Source organism: Corylus avellana, chromosome 6 (assembly GCF_965113065.1).
Source record: "Corylus avellana chromosome 6, dhCorAvel1.hap1.2, whole genome shotgun sequence".
Lineage (NCBI taxonomy): Eukaryota > Viridiplantae > Streptophyta > Magnoliopsida > Fagales > Betulaceae > Corylus > Corylus avellana.
In genome coordinates this window covers 2104333-2131410 of record NC_142495.1, presented here as the reverse complement: position 1 = coordinate 2131410, position 27078 = coordinate 2104333, and the positions used below count along the sequence as shown (strand labels likewise).

At 37.9% G+C, this 27078-nt stretch overlaps 6 protein-coding genes across 6 annotated transcripts; 3 read left to right on the top strand and 3 right to left on the bottom strand.

The window, feature by feature from the left end:
* Positions 1–1082: 1082 nt before the first annotated feature.
* Positions 1083–1763, top strand: LOC132188737 (VQ motif-containing protein). Its single transcript, XM_059603268.2, has one exon. It carries the CDS (start codon positions 1116–1118, stop codon positions 1659–1661), a length of 546 nt encoding a protein of 181 aa, XP_059459251.2. The 5' UTR covers positions 1083–1115; the 3' UTR covers positions 1662–1763.
* Positions 1764–3950: 2187 nt separating this feature from the next.
* On the bottom strand, positions 3951–6703 carry EMB2001 (P-loop containing nucleoside triphosphate hydrolases superfamily protein). The gene is made up of 4 exons (XM_059601940.2): positions 6219–6703; positions 6053–6122; positions 4572–4734; positions 3951–4450 (listed from the first exon to the last, which is right to left on the bottom strand). Exons 1-4 carry the CDS (start codon positions 6688–6690, stop codon positions 4241–4243), a joined length of 915 nt encoding a protein of 304 aa, XP_059457923.2. The 5' UTR covers positions 6691–6703; the 3' UTR covers positions 3951–4240.
* Positions 6704–10045: 3342 nt separating this feature from the next.
* LOC132187762 (BSD domain-containing protein) lies at positions 10046–14213 on the top strand. Its single transcript, XM_059602185.2, has 3 exons — positions 10046–10712; positions 11461–11648; positions 13175–14213. The coding sequence occupies exons 1-3, from the start codon at positions 10148–10150 to the stop codon at positions 13859–13861; spliced, it is 1440 nt and encodes a 479-aa protein (XP_059458168.1). The 5' UTR covers positions 10046–10147; the 3' UTR covers positions 13862–14213.
* Positions 14214–14613: 400 nt separating this feature from the next.
* Positions 14614–19217, bottom strand: ACR1 (ACT domain repeat 1). The gene is made up of 8 exons (XM_059602783.2): positions 19105–19217; positions 18412–18520; positions 18219–18264; positions 17495–17609; positions 16324–16391; positions 15603–16235; positions 15349–15453; positions 14614–15189 (listed from the first exon to the last, which is right to left on the bottom strand). Exons 2-8 carry the CDS (start codon positions 18480–18482, stop codon positions 14812–14814), a joined length of 1416 nt encoding a protein of 471 aa, XP_059458766.1. The 5' UTR covers positions 18483–18520; positions 19105–19217; the 3' UTR covers positions 14614–14811.
* A 1139-nt stretch (positions 19218–20356) lies between these two features.
* Positions 20357–21934, top strand: LOC132187062 (protein PHLOEM PROTEIN 2-LIKE A10). The gene has a single exon (XM_059601215.2). It carries the CDS (start codon positions 20570–20572, stop codon positions 21767–21769), a length of 1200 nt encoding a protein of 399 aa, XP_059457198.2. The 5' UTR covers positions 20357–20569; the 3' UTR covers positions 21770–21934.
* Positions 21935–23257: 1323 nt separating this feature from the next.
* LOC132188222 (uncharacterized) lies at positions 23258–25299 on the bottom strand. Its single transcript, XM_088517874.1, has 2 exons — positions 25164–25299; positions 23258–23862 (listed from the first exon to the last, which is right to left on the bottom strand). The coding sequence occupies exons 1-2, from the start codon at positions 25214–25216 to the stop codon at positions 23751–23753; spliced, it is 165 nt and encodes a 54-aa protein (XP_088374000.1). The 5' UTR covers positions 25217–25299; the 3' UTR covers positions 23258–23750.
* Between the last annotated feature and the right edge of the window lie 1779 nt (positions 25300–27078).

Genomic DNA, 27078 nt, shown 5'->3' with positions numbered 1-27078 from the left:
ATCCACTCGTCGAACAAGATTGGGGGGGAACGCTGATCCAAAACGGTATATGTCGCTATCATTGAAATGTGGCCGTAGATTATTTATTTTTGGTCAAAGATGATGAAAACAAAAAAAATAATAAAAGTGGGCCACGTGTTACAATCCTAAGACCATTGAATGAATTAGGACAGTACAACTGTAGCAGAGGGGCGACTTATAACAACGACTCAACGAGGCGGCTGGTTCTCACCCTCACCAAATAATACCTTCTCTCTACACGAATGGGCCCCCCTCACTCCCATTTAACAATATTTAATTAATTATGTCTAGTTTCTATGTGCTAATCAATCCTCTAGATGAGTACTAGTTTTGTTTTTTTTTTGAGGTTTCAAAATATACATTAATTAATTAATTACCTTTCAAAAAGTGAGATTCTTATTTATTAGGATTTCTTTACTATTTTCTTTTATTAAAATAGCATAATGATTCTTTTTGTTAATGTATTTTAAAGGTATTTCTTGTTTTTGGTTCATTTTGATATTATAATCATTTTCCCACTAACAATCGGAACCCATGGAGTCGGGGAAGGTGAGATGGGAATGCTCCCAAATACGTTCAATTTTATTGTATAATGGGTGCAAAAGTTTAGTTTCCTTTATTGTTAGAAAGATTTAACAAATAAAGTTCGAATCACTTCTAATAAAAAAATTAGAGGATTTTTTAATATATAATTTTTTCGCAATCATATATAACCGCTTCGGTTCAAATTAAAATACGCAATTTAGATGGGGAGGGAAGTGAATAAATTATGGAGTGATTTCATTTGTTATGAATATATAAAATAAAATAGTCAAACTGCATTGGTTTGACCACATGCATTGCTTTGTATATGTGCATGTCAGCGTCAATACATGCAGAAACCGCCGACGGCTGATGACAAATGTACATTATTTGAATTTTGGTTTGGCCTCTCAACGGCTTTGCCGATCCGTCGTTGTCGTTCCTTTACCCATCATCACGCCTATCCATCTCACTGAACCATCTATATATACAAATACAAGGAGCCCCTGAATTTGATTCATTCTCATAATTTCCTTGTATTCCCCGCTCTGATCACAACAAAAAGCATTCACATGGAGGCGTCTAAGTACTCTTCTTCATCCTCGTCTACGTACTCATTGCCAAAAGCAAAGAGCGGCAACTCTTTGCATTCTCCTTCCTCCATACTCCATGCAGTTCGAAAGTCTCCAACGAAGCCGTGGAAGAAGCCTGCTGTAGCGCCGCCGCTGCCTCCAAAACCCCCGAGAGTTTACAAGGTGGATCCCGTTAACTTCCGCGACGTTGTCCAGAAGCTCACCGGTGCGACCGAGTTCCAGCCTCCGCGTCTTCAAACCGCCGCTCCTCCTCCGCTCAGTGTTGCCGCCCCGCTACCTCGTCCGCGACCGCTACCGCTACCGCCGTCAGTCGAGCAGTATATTCCGACAGCAAAAACGGTACCGTTCTGGGCAGTGCACCCGCAGGATCACATGATGTCGTCGGGAACACAGGAAATCATGAAACCCCAGAAAATGTCTGATAATAGTAGTGAGGACCCACCATTTTCTCATAATTGGTTTTCTTTCCCTCTCCTGAGTCCAGGAAGTATTTCCAGCCTGGACCAGAGCACGTACGGCTCCTGAGCTCTTTGATCACTTAGGCTGTCTGTCTCTCCCGTTTTTCTAGTGGTCTTTGGCCGCCATGGCAGACAACGATAAGCAAGCAAGAGCTAGCTACATTTTATTTGCGATTCCATTGTTTCATTTTACTATACTTCATTGTAAGCAATTAATATGTTCATAAATATAATTAAGCTAATAAAAATAATATAGTTTTTTATTTTTGCGTCATTAGATCAGCATATATATATATATAATCGTCAAACTCGGCGGCTCCCGGGAATTTGATTGAATCATGACCAAAGCAAATCCCGAAGACAGAAAATTTGATTTTCAAAGTCTTTCGTACTGATATATATGATATGTTTGAACTTTGAACCAGCTTAGACAGTCATGAATCAACGAAAATTTGGTAAAGACCGATTAAAGAAGGGGTCCAACCATTTCTAAATTATCTCTCATCAGTACTCATCACATTGCCATCTTAACTTAATTATGTTTTTTTTAATTATTCTCAAGCTCACCTTCAAAATTAATTAACAATTTATAAAGTGAGCATGAGATATATTTAATTTAATTATTATAGCCTCGTTTTTTGGGTGCTTTAGCCATCGTATAAAAGAGGATTTTTTTTTTTTTTTTGTTAGTATCTATCTTCTTTCTAAAATAATAAAATAAAACTCAACCCATGGACGACAGATCTCTCTCTAAGAAAGTTGTATATCATGACGTTAGTTGAGGAAAATTGTAAAACCGTAATGTACGTACTTTAATAATAAAATAAAAATGGTGAGCTGCTGGTGAGCACAGTATATATACTCATCAAATGTTAAAAAAATTACATCTTTTTAATTATATATTTCTCTTTCCTCTTAATAAAGAACGAATAAATCATAAATAATAAAAAAAATATTTGAAAAAAATATTTAATGAAATAGTGAAAATATAAGGGCATTACTAAAATAAATAAATAAAATGCGTTTTTTTTTTTTTTTTTTTTTCTTTCTACTAAAATGAAGAGAAAATTTGCTGGGTGTTCGATCTAATGCGTATGTTCTTGAGATGACATTCCAACATCTAATAATATAATTAAAAAGTCAAATTCTTAATTTGCCTCACCTGACCAGTTGAAACAATTTGCATTTGTTACTATCTCTATCAAGTTGAAATAATTTGCATCTGTTACTATCTCTATCAAGCTTGGCCGATTAAATTGGTTTTGGTTACATATTCTATCCAAATTGGTTTTTATGACATATTCTAGCCAAGTTTATGAGGAGACTTTTATACTATATATCCTTGTTAACACTTTTGTTTTATGTTCTTAAGTCAAATATATTAAGCAGAGAATCCAAATTCCCAGCAAAAAGACAATTGGGAGGGAATTCGCATTTCCTTGGGTCACTACATTCCTTCCAATCCATTTACGTGCAGACAGAAGAGGTCTTCTAGAATTTTCAAGAAAATTACTCTCATCCAAACGCACCATGAAGGTTTTTCTTCTTTTTTTCGATCCCTTTTTCTTTTCTTTTGTTGAAATTAATTTTACAGCTCAAAGTTTGTGTTTCGTTGTTTAGAATTGATTTTTGAGTATTTGTTGCTGAGAAAATGCGAAAAAAGGAATCTAAGAGACGAGACTTTTTGGATCTTAATTAATCATTAGCTTGAGGCATATTGTAAACAATTAGCTATTTCTCTTTGATTTTTTTTTACTTCGGCAGCGCATAGTACGTACTCTTTTACCCCCTCCATGGGACACCGGACACCCACCTAACCCACCAAGGATCAAGACTCAAAAAGTCAAAACTTTCACCGACCCCCCTACCTGACGGAGTCCTCCCTAGGGAAGAATTATGAGCACCAACTGGGGAAGACGTCATAATGCGGATAATTTCTAGATCCAATACGTTTAACTTTGAAGAGCAAGAAGAAAAATTTCAGCTTCTGCAGATACGGTTTAGTTGAAGAGAACAAAAAAAAGAAGAAAAAAGAAAAGCTTAGAGAGGAAGAAGAAGAAGAAGAAAGAAGAAGCTGTCTTTTATTCCTTGTGCATATGTCATACGGCATTTACACGTGTTTAAATATAAAAATCATACAAGTTATTATTGAATTATAATTAATATACATTACAACATGACAATAAGATCAGAAAATAATGGCAGAATCAGACCAGAATCAGCTAGGCTGTATAAAGAACACTACTGGACACTGCTATAGAGATGGAGATGACATTTGATATAAGAACGAACCATTCATAAGAATGATTTTAAGGAAAATGGGGGGAAAATACCTTGTTGAATCAAAATCTTTGAGCAAAGCACAAGATATCATTCATTTATATACACATGGAGAATGTTATCCCAGCTTTGAGTCAATATACAAATCTCTGTTACATTTCAGAAGGATTCAATCAGGACATGAAGGCAATAGAAAGATACTGTAGGCAACCCGGTTCAAGTCCATAGGGTTTAAGGTTTTTGTGCTTCTCATAGTTATGATAACGATGTATCTTTCTTTCTTTTTAGCTTTGCACGTTTTCTTTCAATTAAAAATCCTACCTTCTCTTTAAATGGATTACATTTCGCAATATTTTGAATCTGTTCCTACTGATCCCAGTAGTTCCTTAGCTGCGACATATGTCGGAGAAGCTCATCTCTGCCCAAACCAGTGACACTGCTAGTCATGATCCATGCGGGATGTTGCCGGTAGTTTTGTTTGATCAGCTGTTGAAAGTCTCTGATGTTCTCATCAGGCCTTTTTCCTTTGCTTGCCTTCATTTTGTCACATTTTGTGAAAACGAAAGTCATTGGTATCTGAAATGCACAGAAAAACAGCAGAAAATTCCATGATAAAGGATTGGATTTAGCATTGTGGCAGTAAACAAGTGATAAAGTGACCATCTTTATAAATGTTAACATTCAAAGAACAGCATACATTGTTTCGTCCAAGCCAATTGGCACAGTCTAGGTCAATCTTCTGCGGTGGAACACTTGCATCAATGAGAAGTAGGACAGCAACAAGGGTATCTCTGTTTAAAAAATAGCCCTTAGTGAATGCAGACCAATTCATTTGAGCAGCGTCTGGGGCTTTAGCAAACCTGCAAACAAATTGAACCACTAAAGATCAATTTCACTGAAGAAATTCCATGGTACCACGGGGTATTGAATCTATCGATAAATATTATGTAGTCCGAGAGGAGGAACAAGGTAATTATAGATTTCCACTCCATCAGGTATATCTTTTCGAGAATTTATTATAATTCTAATAATAACAATTAGTTCTCTTTATTGCAATTTGCTTTTATAGGAATGAGTTCTAGACAAGCTAAAACAGCTTCCAATACCTCAAAAACAGTAAAACCTGCAAACCATGGCAATGGATTGCCACTATAGTTCGCGTCGACAGCCAAAAAGGTGATGGTATAACTAGATAACACTGCTCATTCAATTTCTTGATTGGTCATTCTGTGGCCTCATCCATACCATAACAAGTGATCACTCCATCACTACCCACAAATGATGCTTGATGTTCTAATTTCCCTTCAATATACTAATGCGGCTTCCTCTAAATGCATTATTTAAGACAACTACAAATGGCTTGATGATCATCAACCCAAGACAAACAAAAGCATGCGTGGCATTTAAAGAACTAAGAAAAGTGCAGAAGGAAGCAGTCTTAACCGTTCAGCCTAACAAACTAGAAGAACATGCCCAGACATCGAAAGATTCGAAAGGAAAAGGACAATGCCCAAGTTCTATTCACTGCCAGACTGATCATGCACGGCAATTTTGGCCAAAGAACACAGAGGGATTCAAGATTTCGATGGTCCAAATATCCTCCCCCCACCAAACAAAAAAGAAGAAGATAGACGACATTCACAATTTCAAGGGTAAAGGCTTGCTTCTTGCAGAAATGTAAAGGGTTCTGCACAAGACTGAAGTATTTCAGCTGGGCACCCTGTTCCAAATTTCTCGCAGGAACTTTTGACTCTGTTTTGGACTTTTATACTCGGGATAGGCTGTTGTGGTTGGTCAGTTTCTGTATGTTAAGTACTTCAACTGCTAGTGCAGGTGTTCATAGATTGAAACTACTTGTTATTACAAAGACCAGCAAACATGAATGAATCAAACGGTGTAGCCCAATTCTAAACCCAAGAGTCTGTAGGAAACAAAACCCTGCTGACCCTCCCCTAATAATAGAAAGATCAAAACTTTGCAGATAAGTTCCAACATTCGAGTATAATATATGACAAAAGAAAAACAAATCAACAGATTTGACTGTATGCTTGACCTAACAACTATGCTTATAAGTTTCACATTGGTCTGATGAATTTCATAAAGTAACAGCCAAAGACACGAAATTTAAGCTAAAAATTCAAAGTTTTAACTTGCTTAGAGCAAATAGACAAGGCTTACCCATAACCAGGCAAATCCACGATATACCAGCTCTTATTCACCAAGAAATGATTGATAAGCTGAGTCTTTCCTGCACAAATTACACACAAATTAGAAACACCCAGAAGCCAAAATTACTTGAAAACAATTTCAAATCATCATTAAGGCGTGAAATAAAAAACAACACCTGGTTTCTTAGATGTAAGAGCAACTTCCTTCTTGCGAACGAGGGCATTGATAAGCGAAGACTTGCCGACATTAGAGCGACCCAGAATGGCAAACTCGGGCCGGCCATCTTTGGGGCAATCCTTGGCCCGCGGACTACTCTTCATGAACTCCACCTCCCGAATCCGGGCGTCACCCGCGTAGGGTCCGACCACGATGTTGGATCCGGGCAGGACCATCTCATCGGTGACTTCGTCCGGCTCTACCCCGGGCGGCACGAACAGGACGGTCCGGACGAACCGGGCCGCGTCGGCCATTGGTGGGCTCTGGGTGGTCTTGGAGGCCGAGGAGGCATTCAGTGTCGGGTTCCGGCGGCGGGTCGAGTGGGATAGAAGGGTTGGGAGACAGAAACCGAAAGTTTTGGGTTTACAAAGTAGCGGTGAAGGAGGAGGCAATACGAGAGAAGCGAGCATGCGGTTTCTCAGTACCAACATTTTTCTTATTCGGGTTTTGGTGGCTAATGCTGTAGAGGTCCATACAAAGCAGTGCGTACAGCTTTCGTTACCAAGTGTTTGTTGCATCGACTCTGTCAACTGTGAAGACAGCATGTAGCCGCAATAGCTCATAATAGAATTATTATAATCATAGCCTCATCAGGACCATAAAATGAATTTCAATAGTTTGATTAGAGACTTTTTATTATTATTTAATTTTATTTTATGGAATTTTCTATATAAAAATATAGGTTAAGTTTTAATTTTTAGAAAATTTAACTGAAAACATTATTTTCGTATGAAATTGGATAAGAGTAAACAAAAAGCTCCATTTATTTTAGCGTAAAATATTTTTAAGGAAGTCATTTTACAAGAAAATGTTTTACGATGAAAATATTTTTCGGCGTTTGGCGCGTGCATGGAAAATCACAAATATTTTTTATATTTCATTTAATCATATTAACCTATAAAATGTAATTTTTATTCACAACTAAAAATTACCCACTGCGACTCACTTGGGACCTGCTCGAACCTTGCCTAGACCCTATTGGGACCCCGTCGGGATCAGTACGAGACCTTGGCAAGACCTGCCCAAGACCTGACAGGGACATTTTCGTAATTTAGTGTTTAATATGATTTTGCATACACACAAAATACCGAAAACTGTTCTTATGCTGAAAACATTTTCCAACGTCGGGGACCCGATCATGACCCGCCTGATTTTTCATATATGCGAAATACTAGAAAATGTTTACTTAGAAATCATTTTCAAGGAAAATGTTTTCCGCCGAAAATATTTTTCGACGAGTCCCCGGCGAGTCCGGTCGGGTCTCAGTCAAGTCCCAGGTAGGTCCTAGGCGAGTCTTAGGCGAGTCCCGGTCAAGTCCTAAGCAGGGTCTTGGGCGGGTCTTGGTAGAGTCCGTCGATTTGAGAATGAGATGTTCAAAGTCGAAAAATGGTTTACGGTTTTGAAAACCGTAAACTATTTTCCAAAAATTAAAGAAGAATTTGTTGTCAAAGGAAAAATATTTTCCGTTGACTATTATTTTATATCGCACCAAACATCCAAAAAAATACAAAAAATATTTTTTGTAAATCATTTTACGACGAAACAAACGGAGTCAAAGATCAAGATTAGAGTAATTTTTAGCTTATGTGTTCCTCCCTCTGTTTATTTCATAAACTTTTATGCGATCAAATGTTGTGTTAAAATGTCATTGTAAAAAGAGATGCATTAGAAATAGTGCATACATTACGAAATGAAATGAAGGACGGTGTTAGAGTCAGTATAGATAGTTTACTAATGACGGGAAAATTGTGCTAAATAGTCTTCATTTGTGGGGAACATAAACAAAAAAAACAATTATGTAGTTTACGGTCTAGAAAAGAGCCAAAGACCGCCATTAATCATTTTTTTGGAACAAGTTTGAATGAAAGAAAGATTGTCGTGCATTAGAAATATTGTAATTGACCAACAATTTGCTTCTTTATGAGTTTAATAAAATACCATGAGTTTTACTTTAAAAAAAGGGAAAAATATAATTTAGCCCCCCAAACTACCGGTTATTTTCATTTTAGCTCTATAATGTTCAAAATGTAATAAAGTAGCTCATAAACTACCAACCAAATGTAATTTGGCAATTCCGTTAGTTACCGTCAAATATGATAGAAAATTTAATATGATGTCATTTTGGCAAAAATTAAGCTACTAAAATACCATTTTGGGATAAGAAAAAAAAAAAAAATCAATTGAAAAGCAGCCCACAAAACGTCAACGTTTTCCAAGATCCAACCCGCAACAGAAGATCTGATTCTCGTCGACGAAGAATATCGGGTTTTCGGCCAACAACAGGTTGCAAGGAATGTAGATGGGAATCAAAAGTGGAGCTCTCTTCAATGCATTATGGGCAACTAGTAAGGACTTTTCCGGGTCGGCCGATCTCAGGCCCCAAGGCTTAAACCAGAGAGTGTTTCGAGCGATCTGGAAGGATATCTCAGCGATCGGAAGGTCCAGCGAGGCGCGGAGGTGGAGCCGAGTGTCGGTGGCACGTCAGGCGGGGAAGCTAGGGCAAACAGGCAAGCCAGCAGAGAGGACCGCTCAGAGGTCAAGTGGGAAAACGAACCCAAACTCCACCTCAGCCCGTGCGAACCCAGTGTCTGAGAGCAGGTTGTACTTGAATACCCGAATTCCAAAGGTGGATCATGACCTCCTCGGCCAAAGAAGCAAACGAAACAAGACTGCTACAAACGGGGAGTGACGTAGCACCAGAAGACGCCGCGGCTTGAGCCGAGAGACGGCGCAGGCCAGCTACGTGGGCTGGGTTGAGATCGGCCATAACGACGTCTAATGGAGGCTGCTTTTAAATTGATTTTTTTTTTTTTTCAATCCCAAAAAGGCATTTTAATAACTTAACATTGCCAAAACGACGTCGTATTGAATTTTTCATCATATTTGACAGTAATGACTAACGAAGTGGCCAAATTGCAACTGGTTGATAGTTTGGAGGGCTACTTTATTACATTTTGAACATTATAGGGCTAAAATGAAAATAACTAATAGTTTGGAGGACTAAATTATATTTTTCCCTTAAAAAAATAATAGGTCTTTTGAAATAAAAGGCAATGATAAGATTATTATGGGAATAAATTGGAATTGGAATTAAGGGCCCGTTTGGGAGTGCAATTTCATTAAGTGCGATTTTAAAAATTGCGTTTTTAAAAATTGTGTTTTTAAAATCGCTACTCTTTAAAATCACACAGACGTTTAGTAAAACATAATAAAAAGTATTTTTTTTATCAATCGAGTGTTTGAATAACATTAGCATATAATTGCGGTTTTATGACTAAATTACCAATAAGGATGAACAAGACAGAGAGGATGAAGAAAAAAAGAAAAAGAAAAGAAAAGAAGGGTTTAAATATATTTTAGGTGGGTATTCTTGGTATTTTTTTCATTTCCGTTCTAAAAAAGGTAACTATTGCGCCAAATATCTTTTTAATAGAAATTGTGATTTTGTTTTAAATTCGCACTTTTTCAAATAAGCACCCTCTAATTAACTTATGGAAATCGTAAATTTTTTTGCGTTTTTAAAATCGCAATTCCAAACACCCTAAAGCTGCGATTTGGTTTAAAATTACAGCTTATTTTTTTTAAAACGCACTCCCAAACACACTCTAAATTTGATTGTATAAAGTGTTAGAAATATTTTTGTTATATAATGCATTTTAGATACTTATCAATTTAATAAATTATAATTTAATTTGAAGAAAAAAACTTTAATTATTGAGAAATTGTCGAAATGGGGTGAGAAGCACAAAGTCTAGAAGCATGGGGTAGCAGTGCAAATATCGACTCGAGAAACGGCGTCGTATTTGGAAGTCTCGATCCATGTAAGGAACTCTCTCTCCAAGACGACAAGTATCGTCGCGGTCCACAGCCCCAGAGTGATCCAGAACGATGTCTTGGTTAGCGAGGTCAATCGTGAACTCACTCAAACTCGATGACAATGACAACGACGACGAAGGTGCCAACATCAACGCCAATGCCGCAGATCCAAAATCCCCGCCAGAACCGAAGCCAGATTCGCCATCATCGCCGTCCAATTCATCGCCACGTGGCGTCAGAGACGACCTCTCCGAGATCACCAAAAGTGTAACCCGACAGCTCTGGGGCGTCGCCTCCTTCCTAGCCCCTCCTCCTCAGATCCCTGTCTCGAATCCCCCTCAGCCGTCCGATCAACCCGATCACGGAGAACCGTCCGAAGAAGACGTGATATCCGGAATCCGCAGCGATTTCGCGGAGATCAGCGGGAAATTCAAGACCGGGATCTCGAAGCTGTCGAGCAACAAAACGGTGTCGGAGATCACCAAGATCGCTTCGAATTTGCTCCAGCTTGGATCGGAGGAGGAGATCGGTGATGCCGTCGGTGTGACCGAGGAGGTGCTGGCCTTCGCAAGGAACATCTCGATGCACCCGGAAACTTGGTTGGATTTCCCTCTCCCTGATGATGAAGACTCTGATGGTATAATTATTGTATTTTTATTTTATCTATGTGAGATTATATGCGATGCTGCGTTTATAATTATGCGAGTTTGATCTGATTAAGAAATGGTTTGAGCTAATTTGACATTATATTATTGAGTTTCAAACTGCATTTTTGTTTCGTAGTTATTGTGGATACTTGATTAAGGTTGGCAGCTTATAGAGTCTAATTAGTTTGTCAAATGACTGAATTAGTTGTGCTTATTCAGTTTTCCAGCTTGATTTCTAGTCTGTAAATCCCTGAAAAAAGCTTCAATTTCAGGGTATGAGCTACGATTTGATTTCCTTTAGTAAATTTGAAAGCGAATTGATTGAAGTGTCAATTTTAGCGTTTGATGACGACATTTTAACATGCTAGAAACGTTGATGGAGGCCCATGTGGTGGAAGGCTTGGTCTTAAGGTTTGCTCCCTTTAAAGTCCAAGGTTCAACACCTCATAGGTGCAAACAATTTCCTGAGGCCATACCTCCTGGTGAAAAGCCAACGATTTAATCAGTTTCGTGTAGGAAAACTTTTGAGGGTGCGGTGCACGAGACCAGGGTTTACTTTACAGGGGTGGGTCCAAAGGGCTCTGCCTTGGAGAGGTTCCCCCACATAAAAAAAAAAGGAAACGTTGATGGCATGGAATTGAGAAAATTATAAATTATGTGGTTTGGAAATTTATAGAATGTAGATGTTTATGAGTTCTTACTGACTTGTACACATTTTGAAATCCTTTTTTTTCCCAGACTTTGAAATGTCTGATGCACAACTAGAACATGCTCTGGCTATTGAGCGTCTTGCGCCGAGCTTAGCTGCTCTGAGGATTGAGCTTTCCCCAGGATATATGAGTGAGGCTTGCTTTTGGAAGATTTACTTTGTACTCTTGCATCCGAGACTTAGTAAACATGATGCTGAACTTTTGTCAACACCCAAAGTAAGTTAACCTTTGCATTTAGCTTTGGACCGCAGTTTTTTATTTTTTTTATTTTTGCTTGCTTATTAAGTGATTGTTGTTGGACTTTACCCCAACTAATGGGCTGAAGAGACTCCTCTCCTCGAGCTGTAGCACAAGGATTTTTCAAATGTATAAAAGTTTGTTATGCAACGTGACACAATGCTGGTATTAGAATGGGGTATAAGAGAAAAATGTGGCATGAACTGTTTAATGTATTTAACCAAAGGTTGTAGAAGATATACGAAGCACCAAGAGACTCGAACTCTGTTCTTGTCTTGCTCCATAAGTTTGGGGGTTGAAAGTTTGTATTGAACTTTATACCAAAATTTTAAGGGCTTCATAGATTTAGAACTACTGAGCGAACCAATGTGCTAAACTTCATTAGATCTGAAAGAACTTATGAGGAAATAAAAATACAAAGCTGCATGGTGAGTATGGGAAAAAGGATTATATTGCAATATTAGTTTATATGCATGAGCTGGATTATTGTCAAACCACTTAGCTTTAACCCCAAACCCGAGTTATTTTTCTTCTTCTTGTCAAAAGTTATTCCTATTATTCTTACAAGTTCTTATAAAATTTGTCTCTTTTATCTTTTTTTTTTTTTTTTTTCCTTCTAATTTTTAAAAGCTGGACATGCCATTTTGGTAATTGCTTTATGAATAGGCTAATAACATAAACAACACGAGATTGAGCTTATATTCCATTTGGGATTGGGCTTATGCCATTTTAGTTTTTTCAAAGCTATTCCCTGTTCTTTTTTTTTTTTGGGTCCATTTGGGATTGGGCTTTTGAGTTACGATATACACAACACAAGACCGACCTTCCATTCTCTTAAAATCATTCAATTATTAATGAAGGCAGAATTTAGTTCCATATTTTTCTGTATGAAGAAAATTTATTTGCTTAATGCCTAGCTTAATACATTTTCATGTCTAAACTTTTTTTTTTGCTTCGTTTTCTAGCAGACTATCTGCTAGCTATTGATTTTCTTCTTGTTTATAATTTACCATTTGATTTTCTGAGGCTGTCCTATTATCTGGTTCTGTTCTTGTACCTTAGTGCTTCTTTTGCCACTATAGGATAGTAGTTAAATTTGATTATAGTCCTCTAGATTGTTTTTTAAACAATGCTATTTGTTGAATTTTTGTATGTATCTGTGTCTAAGTTGTTAAAATATATTTTTGTATACTCCTTTTTAGTTCCAAGACAATATTAATATATAAAGAATCTGGTTGAAATTTTTTGTTTCATATAATGTTTGAATGCTATTTCTAATAGCATTATTTCATTAGTTTGCCTCCCTTCCTCCTCCCCCTCCCAGAGAAAATCTTGCTCCACCATTGAAGAATAGGATGTAGAAGTGGTTTTGGTTGTTAAGGTTTGCAGTTATGGCCTTTGCAATTGTCTTTCATGTTTTTTGATTTGTGAGAACTGTTTTGGTTCTTCTGTTGAGCAATTAATCCTCTAGCTCGCATTAGTAGTAAGTTATGCTATGTTTGCAGATAGTAGAAGCCAGAGCAATGTTGACACAGGCATTGCAAAGCCGAAATAAGGCAAAGCAAGAACCAGAATATTCTGGAAGAGGCACAAATTCTGATACCATAACTCATGAAGAGCATCTCTATGTACCACCTAGTGGTCAATCAGAATCAATTGCTCTTGGGACATCAGTTGTTGAAGCGCCCCCTTCTTCAGTGTCTGCTGACATTGAGATGGAGAAGCGCCCAGTCCATAGTACTGAACTCCAAATCGTTGACAAGCCTGTTGTTGTGGAAGGACCAGCAGATCAAACCAGAAATCAACATTCGGCATCCGGTTCCTCCTCTGGGGTCTTAGATGAGAAATTCGAGGATGATGGTGATGATTGGTTGAAAGAGGAAAGTTCAGAAATAGTTGGTGTAAGTGGAAATACCTTCCCTATAGGGAATGATGAGGATGTATCGTTTAGTGATCTTGAGGAGGATGATGGAGATGTGCCCACAAGTTACAAGAAAGTCACATCTGGTTCTGATTCTTCAACAAAAGATTCAAGGGACTGGGTTCAGCTTAGCAGAAGCTCCGCTGGCTCAGTTAAGGATATCAGTTCTAGTGAGATAAAAAATGCTGGATCTGAGCAGGTAAGCACTCGTAACCCTGAGAACAAGGAATCTAATGATTGGCTTAATGTTGATGATATTGATTCGTTTTGACAAGCCATAAAAGTTTGGCACAGTGTCTGTGCTCGACTACCAAATTTGTTGTGAATAGCTTGCCTTACAGTCTTCTGAGTTAACCATCGGAAACTGTATGTTTGTACATAAAGCCTGATCTAAACTGGATTATTGTCGTATAAACGTATTTTTATATGTAGCAAATTCTGCTTCATGCTGTAAACTGTCTATTCATTTGAATTCAACTTCTTGTTATGGAATTCTTGTTATTCATGTGAAAAGTAATAGTTTCGAAGAAGAATTATTCATGTACGAATGATCAGGAAACGCTCCTGAACTTATATGTAAATGATTCAAAGAAGACTATATTGCAATAATCCCTTTCTTTTTTCGTGTAAAATGCAATAATCAATTATGTCAAAGAAATCAATGCTATGGGGGTCTTGGCAGCTGTTTATGCCTCACTAGTGACCTAGTTCAAGTATTTGTGGTACATTATGACTTACTTTCGAGTTTGACATCTTTGTTACCGAGTTGTTGCTATCAAAGATTACTATAGCAGACACATCACATACACGATAGATGTGTTGGGTGAATTTTTTTTGTCTGAACTGACTGGCATGTTGCTTCTCTATCTATTTCATCTTATAAACAGATTATTGTTCGAGTAATACTCTTCTTCACGCTCGTTTATCACATTTATCTTACGATGGGCGCGAAGAGTGATGTTACTCAAAATCTTGAGATTTGAAATCTAGAGCAAGGGACGAAGGGATTCATAATTTGTTATAAAAAAAAAATATTTCATTAATAATTTGTTGGGTGGGGCGTGGATGCTGTACGTGTGGCCACTATCTGCGTATATCATTTACAGTGGGCATCATCTTGCTGGGAAGAGAGAAACTACTCCTGACTTCTGGTACATAACCTTATTTACAAAATATCCATGTGTACAACATGGAAGAAGGTTCCTGATCGAGCTTGGAACTCTAAGATCTAATGGGGCCGAAATTGCCCGAGAGGCGCTCAATTTGAGACCACAGCAAGCTTCCAAGTGACAATCTTGGCCTGTCCTCTATGCTTCTGTTGGTGCTTCGGGCTGTCCTCGATGGGGTACCCTGAGGACCCCATGCCGGGGACTTCTGAACTGCAATGACGGATCCACCGGTCTCTTTTTTCACTACTTCCACTATGTCCGGTTTCACGTCATGCCCGGCGGCATCTGTAATGTAGAATGATCCAACTGCTCTCTCACCTTGTATCCCAACCTCAACCCTTGATATGGATAGACCATTCTCGCGGAGTACCCGTGTCATGTCTGCGAGCAGTCCCATTCGGTTGTGTGTGCAGATTTCTAACCTCAGCCCCTGCAAAACAGTTATCAAGAGTCCATAAATCTTCCTTGTCGTTAATGTACGTGATTGTACCCCCAGAAGCAAGAGAAGTTACTTGGCCTCAGATGTTAGTGAAATAGTATAAGCAGCAAAAGTATAAGCGCGCAGGATATTGACTCCTGCGGTACATACATGGGAAACTCTTCTCTCTACAGCAGCAATCAAGCATTGTGTCAGCTTGTGCCTTTCGCTCTGTGTATCCAAAGTGCAACCGTCTTTATGCCGTATAAAATACTCCTGAGATATCAACATTTAATGCATAGGTTTCATAGAAGTTCTCTCGTACATTTGATTCGGACAATTACAAAATTATTAGAATTTTTTATCCGTTTTGAAAAGGTTTTTTTTTTTTTTTTTAATTTGAAAAATTTATTGGTAGTACGTACCTGATCAGCCATGGAGCCCTTGGAGGCAACCACTGCATGAAACACCTCGTACTCCATGTCGGTGAGAGCACAGAGAGTGTCAAAAAGTAGCTTGGGACGGTCTCTACTCTTCACATTCACCACCGAGTACCCTTTCTCCTCGCAACTCTCTATCGTGGCGCGAGTCCCATCATGGCCCTTCTTATGCTTATCGCCACCGTCACAGCCGTGACACCGTTCGTAATCCCTATCCGCATACATTAACTGGTGGAGCCGCCGCTCCGTATGGGTCTGGCCCGCCACTGGGACGGTGAGCCTAACGCTCCTCCTCTCGCCATTCACATGATGGGCCTCCACCACGTTCTCTAGCTGCGCCTCCATGTCGGCCAGCCGGACAGGATCTGTTATGGGCCCACCTTTGAACGCATCCTCCACTTGGATTATGCAGGCCACTCGGGTGTTGTGGGTCCATGCCACGGCGGAGGTGACGGTGCAGCCCAGCTCAAGGAGCACCGCTGACATCTCAGACATTAGGCCCGGTCGGTCCGTCCCAGTCATCTCTAGGACTGTGTTCTCAGTTGACACGTGGCGGGATCTCAGCTCTCTTCCCATACGTGTTTTTTGTATCTCCTTCGATTTGCTCGGGCACAGTGCCTGCATGTTACTGTTTATTGTTACTTGTTTCAGAAAATTATTTGAAAGCTAAGATAAACATGAGAGAGAGAGAGAGAGAGAGAGAAACCTGTTGGATGTAAAGCATGAGGCTTTCGTCAGTGAGCTTGTTACCGGCCTGGTCCGTAACGTGGAACACTGCACCACCATAATCGAAAGAGACCCACGTGCATCAGGCGCAGTTCTAAGTACGTGGGCGACTCACAACTTGACCAATTATAATTATATTCTAATTTTATTTTCCCCTAGGGCCAAACCATAAGAGCATCTCCAATAATATCTCCAATAATAAAAGTTATTTTAGCTATACTCAAAATCTACTCTTTTATTTTACCTACTTATTTTTTAACACAAATTCTAGTGACAATTGAAGAAGAGAAAGAGAAAGAGGAGATAAAATAATAAAAAAATCGTACAAGTTGCTAGAGTAAACTTTCATATTTGAAAATTCAGTGTAGCAAATTATTGAAAAATGTTTATCTTAAAAGGTCTGCGAGGATGAAAACAACACATAATAGCTATGAACTGAATGCTGTATCTCGGTGTGTTTTAATATGGTATTAGAATCAAATGTCTTAAGTTCGAACCTTGACTCCGTCCATTTCAATTAAAAAGTTATCATGTGTTGAGTCTCTCTTATTAAAGAAAGTTTGAGAAATGTTTATCTTAAAAGGTCTGCGATGATGAAACCCATAATAGCTAAATTTAACTTTAAACACCTGAAGGCCTTGCTGGAGATGCACTGAGAGCATTTACATAGCATTTACATCATCTATGTAAATTTTAGCTTTTTTACTTTCCTTTTGAAATCTTTTGTATATCCTTTAAAACTGTTAAAATAATTAGAGAATATATGTATGAACTGAATACTGTATTTCGGTGTATTTTAATATGGTATTAGAACTAAATGTCCTGAGTTCGAACCTTGACTCCATCCATTTCAATTAAAAAGTTATCACGTGTTGGGTCTCTCTTATTAAAAGAAAGTTTAAGCCTATATACGAGGGAGAGTATTAAAGTATTGATTAAATGATTAAATTTATTTTTTCTATTAGCTTAAACTTTTGGGACAATTAATTGGGATTTAACAAAGGAAAGGATGAAGAAAAATTGGATGGCCGATCATTTTAAGGCTCGACTCTTCAAAATACGAAGAAAATGGCTATTTAAAAAGATTACATGGGGTAAGAGAAACATGATAAGAGAGATGTAAAGATTTGATAGTTTGGGAGTGCACTAACCGTCCATGAACCATCCACCGTCTGAGGAAATGTACGATTTGGGTATAACGAGGTCAAGATCTGTCAAGACTTGGACCATTTCCAGCAGAATCCCGTGCTTGTTTGCACTGTCAACCTGTAAAAACAAAACAAAAGTTTTTTTAAAGGGTTTCCTGCTTCTTCTGTCATTTTCTTTCTTTTAATACAAACACAAAAAAGCAACTGAGCAAGGATAGAACCATTAAAACCGACTATCTATTTTCCTGGGGTTTATCGTCTTTTAGGCCTTCTTCACGGCTTCTACAGTACTAGATTTCGTTACACTGCCACCCAAAAAGTTCGTTTCCAAAAGGGAAAACCTAGTTGTAGTTGCATAAAAAGGCATCTGAGGCTTCTTCCAAAAGCTTCTTTCTATCTCTCCCACTGATGTTATTTCTATTGGCTCTTGATTCGGTGGGACAAAAACATATATATGCTAACTTATATATTGAATTCAACCATATATCAGACTCTCAAAAAATCATGGATTCTTGGTAATTTTCTGTGTCAAATTGCAAATATAAAAAAGCCTCTATAATGAAACTCACCTATTATAAATGCCAAGAAAGAAAACCCAGAAAAACAAAAACCATAAAACATGTCTATATGAATATCCTCAGCCGAAATATATATATATATATATATATATATATATATATATATATATATATATATATATATATATATATATATATATAATTCGGACCTTAACAAGCGTGCAGCCTTGGCATGCGTCATTGTCTAAACAAACTCTGCAACAACAAACCAGCAGAGTGAGTGATTGATATGATATTATGTCAAACAGGAAAAATCAAAGAACTGAAGATAGAAGTACATGAGACAAGCAGCTAGCTAGCTAGCTTACAAGAAATTAAAGAATATGTTAATAACAATAATACCTGGGAGGGTAGATTCTTTCCATGAGGGATTCAAATTCTGGATCGATATAGGGCTGGTAAATCATCTCCATCTTCCAAGCAAAATCAGTTTACAACATTAATAATTCACCTGCATAAATTTATATATATACACTTGTTTTAGAACATTCAAATTAAACACACATGGGAAAAGAAAGAGCGTAAACAGAACAGCATATCGTGGAGGCGATAAGAAAGCCAGCGGAGAGTAGGTACGTAACTTGTTGTTGAAGGTAAAAGATTTGAGAGAATTACGGGCTACATGTATGACTCTTTCAATTCATTCATAATAGGCATATTTGTTTCAGTACCACGTTGCTTTCTTCAATAAGAAGCGAAACAGACCCTTTTGTGTCTCTCTAGGATTCAAACAAACCAATGATTACTTAAAACTAATGTTTTGTTTTTGTTTTTTTAAAAAAATAAAAAAAAATTGATTTGACTTCAATAGCAAGAATGATATTGGAAGCAATAAATCTATCCAAATATGATTCACAGACTTCGGAATCAATGAATTCCAAGTTCATCACAGATATTAAAATAAACCCCCTTCCGGAGAATTCAAGATCAAGCCCTGTAGTTAAATATTCCTTAATTTCTTGAAAACTTCATGATTGGTTTATCTGGAGAACAACAATTATAGAGATGCATGTACTAGCATAACATAACCATTACCTGTTAAATATCAGCTCCTCTCCAGCGAAATTCACAGAGCTGTGGGTCACAAAAGGTTTATTTAATTCTGAGAAGTTTTGCCAAGTTTAGAACTCTTTCATGGTAACGTAGAGATATATATGTATAGCCGAAATAGAAGGGTAATCTCAACTCGATCCCATGTAACAGACAATCCTAACCCAACACCTCTTCGAAATCCAAATCCAAAAAAAAATAATAATAATAAAATAAAACCAAAGCTAGACGACCCACATTTGATTGATGGATTCTCTCTGTCTGGTTTTCTCGGCAGAGTCGTATATAATCCAGGGTCTCTCTCTCTTTCTCTCTCTCTCTCTGCGTGTCTGGGAGGGGAATTCAGAACGTGTTGGCACAGGGTTGAGGAAACCTCTAGCACCCGGAGGACGGAGACTTTTAATGCGGATTAAGCACGTAAAAAAAATAGGATGCCACGTGGAAATTGTGCCTTGCTCATTGGCTGTGAAAGTGCGGCGACACGTGTACTCTCATGTCAAAAACTCTGAAATTGTGGTTAGGAGTCTCTTTCGGTGTTACAGCGTGTCGTTTTACCATAGAGGGAGGGGTTGATTGTCAATCTTGGGTTTTGGACTCTTTACCCAGTCAGCTCCTCTCCTGTCTGTCCCTGGGGTTTCAGATTCAAGCAAGATCTGACGGCTAGAGAGAGAAACGTGTACTCAATCTCAGCTGTCCATAAAAGCTGGATGATGACGTCCACGAATGGGTAGATTAGAGGCCTGACACCACTTCTAGTACACGTCTTTCTGGAAAATATACGTCGCTCCCTAACATCATTGCAAGATCAGTTAAATTTATTATAACTAATTATCTCTGCATGCCATTCTAAATATTTAAATAATATGATATTATTTATATCATTAAATATAAGAACTCGATTGAAATAAAGAGAATTATTGATTGCCAATTCAAAGGCACGGGGGCTCTCTCATTTTCTACTCAAATTTCATAGAATTTTGATAAAAAAATTTAAGGAATTCAATCTGTTTTCTATTAGATGTTAATTTTAAATTTTAACAATAAAATAAATACTATCCATTTTATTTAAAATAGAGAAGATCATCATTATCGGTCTATATATATATATATATATTCAACTTGTATTTTGTGTGTTAGTGTTTGATATAGAAAACATTGAGATATGACCTTTTTGGGTTCGGATAAGCTCAATAAACGTAGGCACAAGGATTTGGTGCAACACTCAATTATTATTTTTACGTGCATTAAATTGAAACACCAACGGTGGTTGAACTTCGGAAAAACGCACATCGTTGTCTTGTCTCGGTGCTGCTTTTCCCAAAACCAGTGGTGCACGCAGACCCTCTCTCTCACTCTCTCTCTCTCGCAGTTCAATGATTCATCAATCATTCACGACTTCATCAAAACCATAGACAAAGAAGTTTGGATTCTCTTCTCTCGGCTGTCACAAATGATGGACTTGCAATTGGTGAAAACGGGTTTCCATTTCGCTTCTAAAAGAAGGAAGTTGGTTCTTCTTCTCTCTGCTTTTGGCTTCACCGGTTACAGTCTCTACACGGTTTATCATCTGCCTTCGGTTGCGCATAAGAGGGAAAGAATTTCGAAGCTTTTCACGGCTTTTGTTTCCGTAGCCGAAGCCGTCTCCGCCTCCGCCGAGTCAATCGGGGTCGTCTCTGAAGATTTGAAACAGTTTCTGCAATCCGATTCCGACAAAGTTCCCAACAGTTTGAAGCAGATATCGAAGATCGCGAGCTCCGATGACTTCTCCCGGTCTTTGACAAGGCTCACGCAGGCTTTAACTGTCGGAATTTTACGGGGTTATCGATCTGCCGGCGTCTCTGTCGCCGGTGGTGATAATTGTGCCAATTCTTCTAGTTTCACCGATCAGGCCATGGACAAGCTTTTTTCCACTGCTGGGTCTGGTTTTGCTTCCGCTGTTGTGGGAAGCTTCGCTAGGAACTTGGTCATGGCGTTTTATTCAAACAATTCGACGAATTTTGAGCATGTTGATCCCGAAACAAATGATATTCCTCAATGGGTCAACGTGATCTTCGGGGATAAGTGCAGGGAGCTCATCGCTGATTGTATCCAATTGTTTGTCAGCACGGCCGTTGCTGTTTATCTTGACAAGACCATGAACATCAACTTCTATGATGATTTGTTATCTGGGTTGACCAACCCCAAGCATGAAATGAAAGCGAGGGAAATGTTGGTGTCGGTTTGTAATGGTGCAGTTGAAACTCTTGTAAAAACCTGTTATGATTCCGGCATGAATTCCAGTCCAGGTCCCACCGGAAAAGGCTCAACTCCGGCTAAAATTGAGGACGATTGTCTCAAACCAAGTGAGAAGAAAGACAGAGGGTGGGTTGATGGAGTTTCATCCACTTTGGCAGTGCCAAGCAACAAGCGATTTGTTCTTGATGTGACCGGGAGGGTTACTTTTGAGACGGTGAGATCATTCCTGGAGCTTCTGTTGGAGAAGCTGTATGAAGGTTTGAAGAGATGTCTTCAAATTGTTCATGAGGCAGTCGTTGATGGGGGTGTTGAAGTTGTGAGATTTGCCACCGCCAAGTCCTCTGTTGCAGCCACTCTCTGCCTCTCTTTGTGCCTGCACATACTGGAAGGTCCTTGGATTTTAGTACCAGCTTAATTAAGTTGCTTCACTATTTCTCTATTGTGCAACTTCATGTGATTGGTTTACCAAATATTCTTTCACGCGGCTGCTTCTTTAAAGGATATTGCAGTTATGTGTGTGATTTCTTCGTGTATCTCAATTAAACTATAAATGAGTAATTACAATCACAATTCATGTTTTTGTGTTGAGTTTCGGTTTAGGCATGCATATAACTCTAATCTGACTTATTTAATTAAATAAGAGTGGCATTTCTTGTTGAGTTTATATCGAATTTATGAATGTGAATTGTGTCGTTGCCAACCCTACGAGAAAAGCTATTTTGGTATCAAATAATGTCATCAAATAAAAGTTATGGCTTTTGTACACCTTCTTGCATTGAACATTTGAAGAACTTAACGGAAAGAAACTTCTTGTTCATTGGGCAGTGGTTTGAAGAAGTAACTTTGTTTGACAGTGGATGAAACACAATATACTTGAAGATTGGGAACCCAACTAACTGGCAAGAGAAATGCAACACATATACTTCCAAGTGTACATTTTCTAATGTCACAGTGAAAATCACTATTAAATTTTGAGTGAATCATTACTGAATTTTGGATTCAATAATAATTTTTACGGCCACGTGTGTGCACTTGGGAGTGTTGAAGTGAGAGTGTATGTAGCATTTCTAAACAGATAAACATGCTGCTATCCAGTCTTCTGGTAATCAAATTTCCTTTCCGATTCTTTAGATGTTTAACAGGTGAGGTGCTAGTTCTACAGTGGTGTGGATGTGAAAATGTTATTCAGTCCCCCACGTCTAAAAATTTGGGGAGCCAGTTCTAAAATCCTGAATTGCATAGTTACCCTGTTTGTAAAAGAAGAGTTTGGATAAATCAGTGAATTGTCAGTAGCTCTGAGTGGCACTAGAAGCAGCATGAGCTGCAAACTGCAACATGTCTAGAGTTGGTAAATTACTTGCGTGTGTTAACGAAATTACTTCACCCAAAAATGGATAGGGTTTAGTTGTCTGCAGAATGGGCACTTGCTTGGCTTGTTGGTAAGAAACAAAATAAATCAGATTAGGCTTGCTTTTGCAGTTATGCCACGGACCACGAAGATTTCCAGATCTCAATCCATAAATGATTATCCTTTTTCCAAGAACGGTAGTAACACATCACACTACTTGGATACTTCCATACATTGTCATCTATATATCCGCACCAAAGAAGACTGCGGCTACTATTTGGTTTTGGATGTACTTTCGGGGGATGTGAATTCTTTTTCCAGCAAGTTCTAGATTCCACAATGTCTTTTTCTATCTCTGTTTTAGTATTGAGGTCTCCTACTTTTCCGATTCCCATAGTAATCATCCTAAGTTGATCAAGGTTAACCTCGGTATAAACATAGAATGCATGTGTTTCCTGCTTTCGGTGGCAAACTCCATCAGGTGGTGTTGGTGAGATTCTGGGGTGCAAAATCTGTAAAATAGTATCCAAGAGCAAGCCAAGTAGAACACAGATATCAGGGAGTATCATCTAGAGATTTAACGTAAGGAAAAGTATCTCCAAATAATGTGCATTGTCATTCTTCCTTACAAGGTGCATGACCAGAATATCAATCAGATTTTTCCTATCAATTTTACAATGGTGAATGGCATATGTATGAGATATTGAAATTCTACTTGGAGCGTTTCCCAGATGATACTACTAAGGTTCAATAACAGTGTTCACTGGACATTTGCAACTCAAAAAACAATTGAGCAAATACAGAACTTGTGTGTAGTTTTTCTTCAACCAGAAAGACAGACAAAACTTACTGTATCTTTCCATTAGTTAGGGACCCTATGCATCCATTGTTATCGGCTTTTCGATTTCTTCAAAAAAAATATCAAGCACATCAGACATATGAATCTGCTTGAGCCTCCTAAAAAAGAAAACGGGAACAGTGATCCCCTGGTTTTGCACCATAATGAGATGTCCAAACTCCAAAGTTGATGAATTCACTATAAAATCTGCTAACTTGAGCTTGCATCAGTCTCTTTTGCAGCTGCCTCTTCCTGATGCTTCTTTTTCCAGTACTCATCAAGTGGGGGTCCAAATATTGCCTTCCCAGAAACAACTCCAATTCTGCAGAACCCATATCATCATTAACACACAGCAAGAGAACATATTACCATATAATCAAATCAGCATAAACACTCAAGCAAACTTTATTCAATCAGAAAGCAGAGAGCAAAATTTAAGGGGTAGCCTATCTAAGCACACTCGTACCACGTCAAGACTCCCAAGGAGTTTCTTGTAATGCATTGCAGATTATAATCCAACCATGACCTAAAATCTGTGCCAACAAACTGACATATTTCTCCCCGTTTTGTTCCCGAGGCATTCCAAGCCAAAGGTTGGCCACAACATTCTGACAGGCAACCTTGACTAAAGATTGAAGACACAAATCTCAATTTTATAGCTGTGCAGCAAGAAAATCAGGTAGCCAAAGCAATTCTATTTTTGTGAATTTGGTGTGTAGCAAGAAGAGAGTAAATGAAAAATAGAAAAATTTCTCTTTTGTAAAAGATTTTCTTTCATGTGAGAATGAGATTTTGAGCGTATTAGGGTTTTGGGTTTAAGCGAATTTTTCTTCACTACTATTTGTTCTCCATCTTTTGTTAGTAAAATTACTTCTTGATTGTCTCCACCCGTGAATATAGACTATTCAAGCCGAATAATGTAAATCATGATGTCTTGTGTAATTGGACTATTTTATTCTCCTCTATTTTACAACTCAATCATAGTTTTTAGTTATTGGTGTAGCTCTCGACCACAAGAAGTAATAAATGCAAAGATCTTGAATCATACCGGTGCACATTGTGCTATTGTCACGGCCACGAAAGCGCTAACCATATCTATGAAAAAGGATGAGTCGTAATTACATTCAGTAGTCACTAAAATATCCCAGTCTCACCTAATAAATAACCAATATATATCGAACTTGGCACATAGACAACTTCACAATAGACCACCCAATCTAGGACTTAACTGTTACAATCCTGAGTATCAAAGCTATGACTTAGCAGGAAAGATCTCACCACTCCAATAAGACAAGGAGAATCACTAGTATCACAAGATATAACAGACTAAATCACCATGATACTGGGTACAATCACATACAGTGAGATCCATATGTTTTTAGCACATACTATTGAATTGCTATTTTCAGGGTAAAGCACGTCAATTTAGAGAGTTAGACTCAAAAACAATGGCCCATTAGCTAGAAATGTGTTCAAGCATTAGTGAATACGCTTTTGCATAATGGCATCAAGCTGAGCCAAAAATTTCTAGAGAAAAAAAGAAACCAAATCAGAGCATTTCAAGTTTTCAACTGAAATTAGAGGAAAAAAAAAAAAAAAACAGAAATAAGAAGGCGAACTTACACGACTGCTCCAATTACAGTCGGAAACGTGAGGAACCTGCTTCGACCGAACATTTTTGCCAATTTGGTTGCGATTTCTGTGCTGTTCGTTTTCTTCTTGGTCTTTGATTTGGGTGGTTCTCACTTTTCAGGGTTTTAGGTCGATTACAATTTTGGACAAAGGAAAGATGGAAGTATGGGCCTAAAAGGCCGATTAAGTTGGAGAGCTAGTTAGCACGGCCCATTCAGTCCTGAAGACCAGCCTTTTGGGCCGTAGTTCTTGATTTTTTTTTAAAAAAAAAAATATTTTGTGAGATAAATTCTTTTGTTAAAAGGGAATTATCATTGGGTATGGTAGTATCTCAATTTTTTTTTTGAAGTGAAAAGCCCTCTGCCAGCCAATTGGATTTCTATTCCGCCAAAAGATCTTCAGAGTGAGTGATGCTTCAAGACCCTAAGAATTCAGTAGTTGGCAATTAAATAGATCTTTTGGGTATTTGTGGTTGTGTTCGTTTTGTTTTTCTTCACTAGATTCGGATTTGTCGGATAACATGCCTTTTTTTATTGTAAGAAAAAAAGATTGTCATAAAATTTTCTAATAAATTTATGTGGCAATCTACATATCCAGCATAACACAATGAAAAAACACAAATAATAGATAAATTTAATTATTTAATAATTAATACGACAGTTCATGTAAGTGTTAGATGGTCTGCTAGATGGATGTGTAGTCGGATATATAGTAGGTTAGAAAAGGTGCAAATGTCAGACTACTGAAAGTTTGACCAGTCGCTGGAGTTTTCTTGCTAGTTCTGTACAAAGAAGTGTGAACATTTTGATATAATGAGCTCTGTTTGTCCTTCCAACTTTTTTCCTGTCACATTCTTTTCAAACTTTCAAGTGTTATTCTTAATTGTAAATCTATGAAAAAAAGAAAAGAAAAGAAGAAGCACTGCTCCTAGGACCACGTTTTAATAAGGTAGGAAAGATTGCAAGACAGGAAAATCTGGGATTGACATTGACCTAACAGATCATGTTACACGTTTCCCTACCTGCCCTTCTTGGCTTCTTGTTTTCTAGACATGCACTGATTCCAACTTGCATTCACAAAACAATTTCAACCTACTCTTTAATTTTGTTAATTAATTAATTATTTCTAGATATCAACGTACAACTTAATGATGATTCTAATTAGTTGGAGGAATAGTATTCCACGAGTTTCATGAGTTGTAACGCACACATTTATTCAGGTGTGGAATTCGAGATATGTGTTTGGGGGGCAAAATTCTAAAAACAAATAATTTAGAGGGTCAAAAATTAAATTTTATAGAAATTTTATAATTTATAATTTATTTTTTTGGACCACCTTGGGCCTTGGTCCAGGGTCCCCCAAGGCCCAGGCCCCTGCATTTATTTGTGTACGTTGGTGAGGTTAAAGGAAATGGCAATAATGCATGTAACGCGACGTGTTTGATTGCTAGCTCTACAATATTTGATGTGGCATATTTTTCCTGATACAAGAGGGAAGCAGAGTTCCACGTACGTAAGACTCTTTAATTATAACATTATTACAAAGAAGGAACAATTATGGATGCAACTCCCATTAACGTGGAATATATATAATAATGAAATAAAATTGAGTTTGCGATGGTGGATGGCCGCCGAAGCCTAATAAGCCTAAACAAACAGCTGTTAATTAATGTCTTACAAAGTTTCTGAACGATGATGATTCCTTATTCAACGGAAATTAAGCTAGCTCTCAATAATGGGTTCGGCTTTGTTGCTGTAAAAAGAAAAAAAAAAAAAAAAAAAAAAAAAAAGGTTAACAGAAGATATCATGTTCAACGTCTACGCATAAAGTACTTCATTTGACACCGTTATCTTCAAGCGGCCCATCCCAAATCTGTCATCCCATCCTCTTCCCCATTTCCCCACCA

Coding starts and splice junctions, on each gene's coding strand:
- LOC132188737 (XM_059603268.2), top strand. CDS start 1,116: ATGGAGGCGTCTAAGTACTCTTCTTCATCCTCGTCTACGTACTCATTG.
- EMB2001 (XM_059601940.2), bottom strand. CDS start 6,690: ATGTTGGTACTGAGAAACCGCATGCTCGCTTCTCTCGTATTGCCTCCT. Junction 6,123..6,218: donor TCTTACATCTAAGAAACCAG/GTGTTGTTTTTT, acceptor TAATTTGTGCAG/GAAAGACTCAGCTTATCAAT. Junction 4,735..6,052: donor GTGGATTTGCCTGGTTATGG/GTAAGCCTTGTC, acceptor ATTTGTTTGCAG/GTTTGCTAAAGCCCCAGACG.
- LOC132187762 (XM_059602185.2), top strand. CDS start 10,148: ATGTCTTGGTTAGCGAGGTCAATCGTGAACTCACTCAAACTCGATGAC. Junction 10,713..11,460: donor TGATGATGAAGACTCTGATG/GTATAATTATTG, acceptor TTTTTTTCCCAG/ACTTTGAAATGTCTGATGCA. Junction 11,649..13,174: donor AACTTTTGTCAACACCCAAA/GTAAGTTAACCT, acceptor CTATGTTTGCAG/ATAGTAGAAGCCAGAGCAAT.
- ACR1 (XM_059602783.2), bottom strand. CDS start 18,482: ATGGAGATGATTTACCAGCCCTATATCGATCCAGAATTTGAATCCCTC. Junction 18,265..18,411: donor GAAAGAATCTACCCTCCCAG/GTATTATTGTTA, acceptor TTGTTGTTGCAG/AGTTTGTTTAGACAATGACG. Junction 16,236..16,323: donor TCATGCTTTACATCCAACAG/GTTTCTCTCTCT, acceptor AGTAACATGCAG/GCACTGTGCCCGAGCAAATC.
- LOC132187062 (XM_059601215.2), top strand. CDS start 20,570: ATGATGGACTTGCAATTGGTGAAAACGGGTTTCCATTTCGCTTCTAAA.
- LOC132188222 (XM_088517874.1), bottom strand. CDS start 25,216: ATGTTCGGTCGAAGCAGGTTCCTCACGTTTCCGACTGTAATTGGAGCA. Junction 23,863..25,163: donor ACTGTAATTGGAGCAGTCGT/GTAAGTTCGCCT, acceptor TGGGTTCTGCAG/AATTGGAGTTGTTTCTGGGA.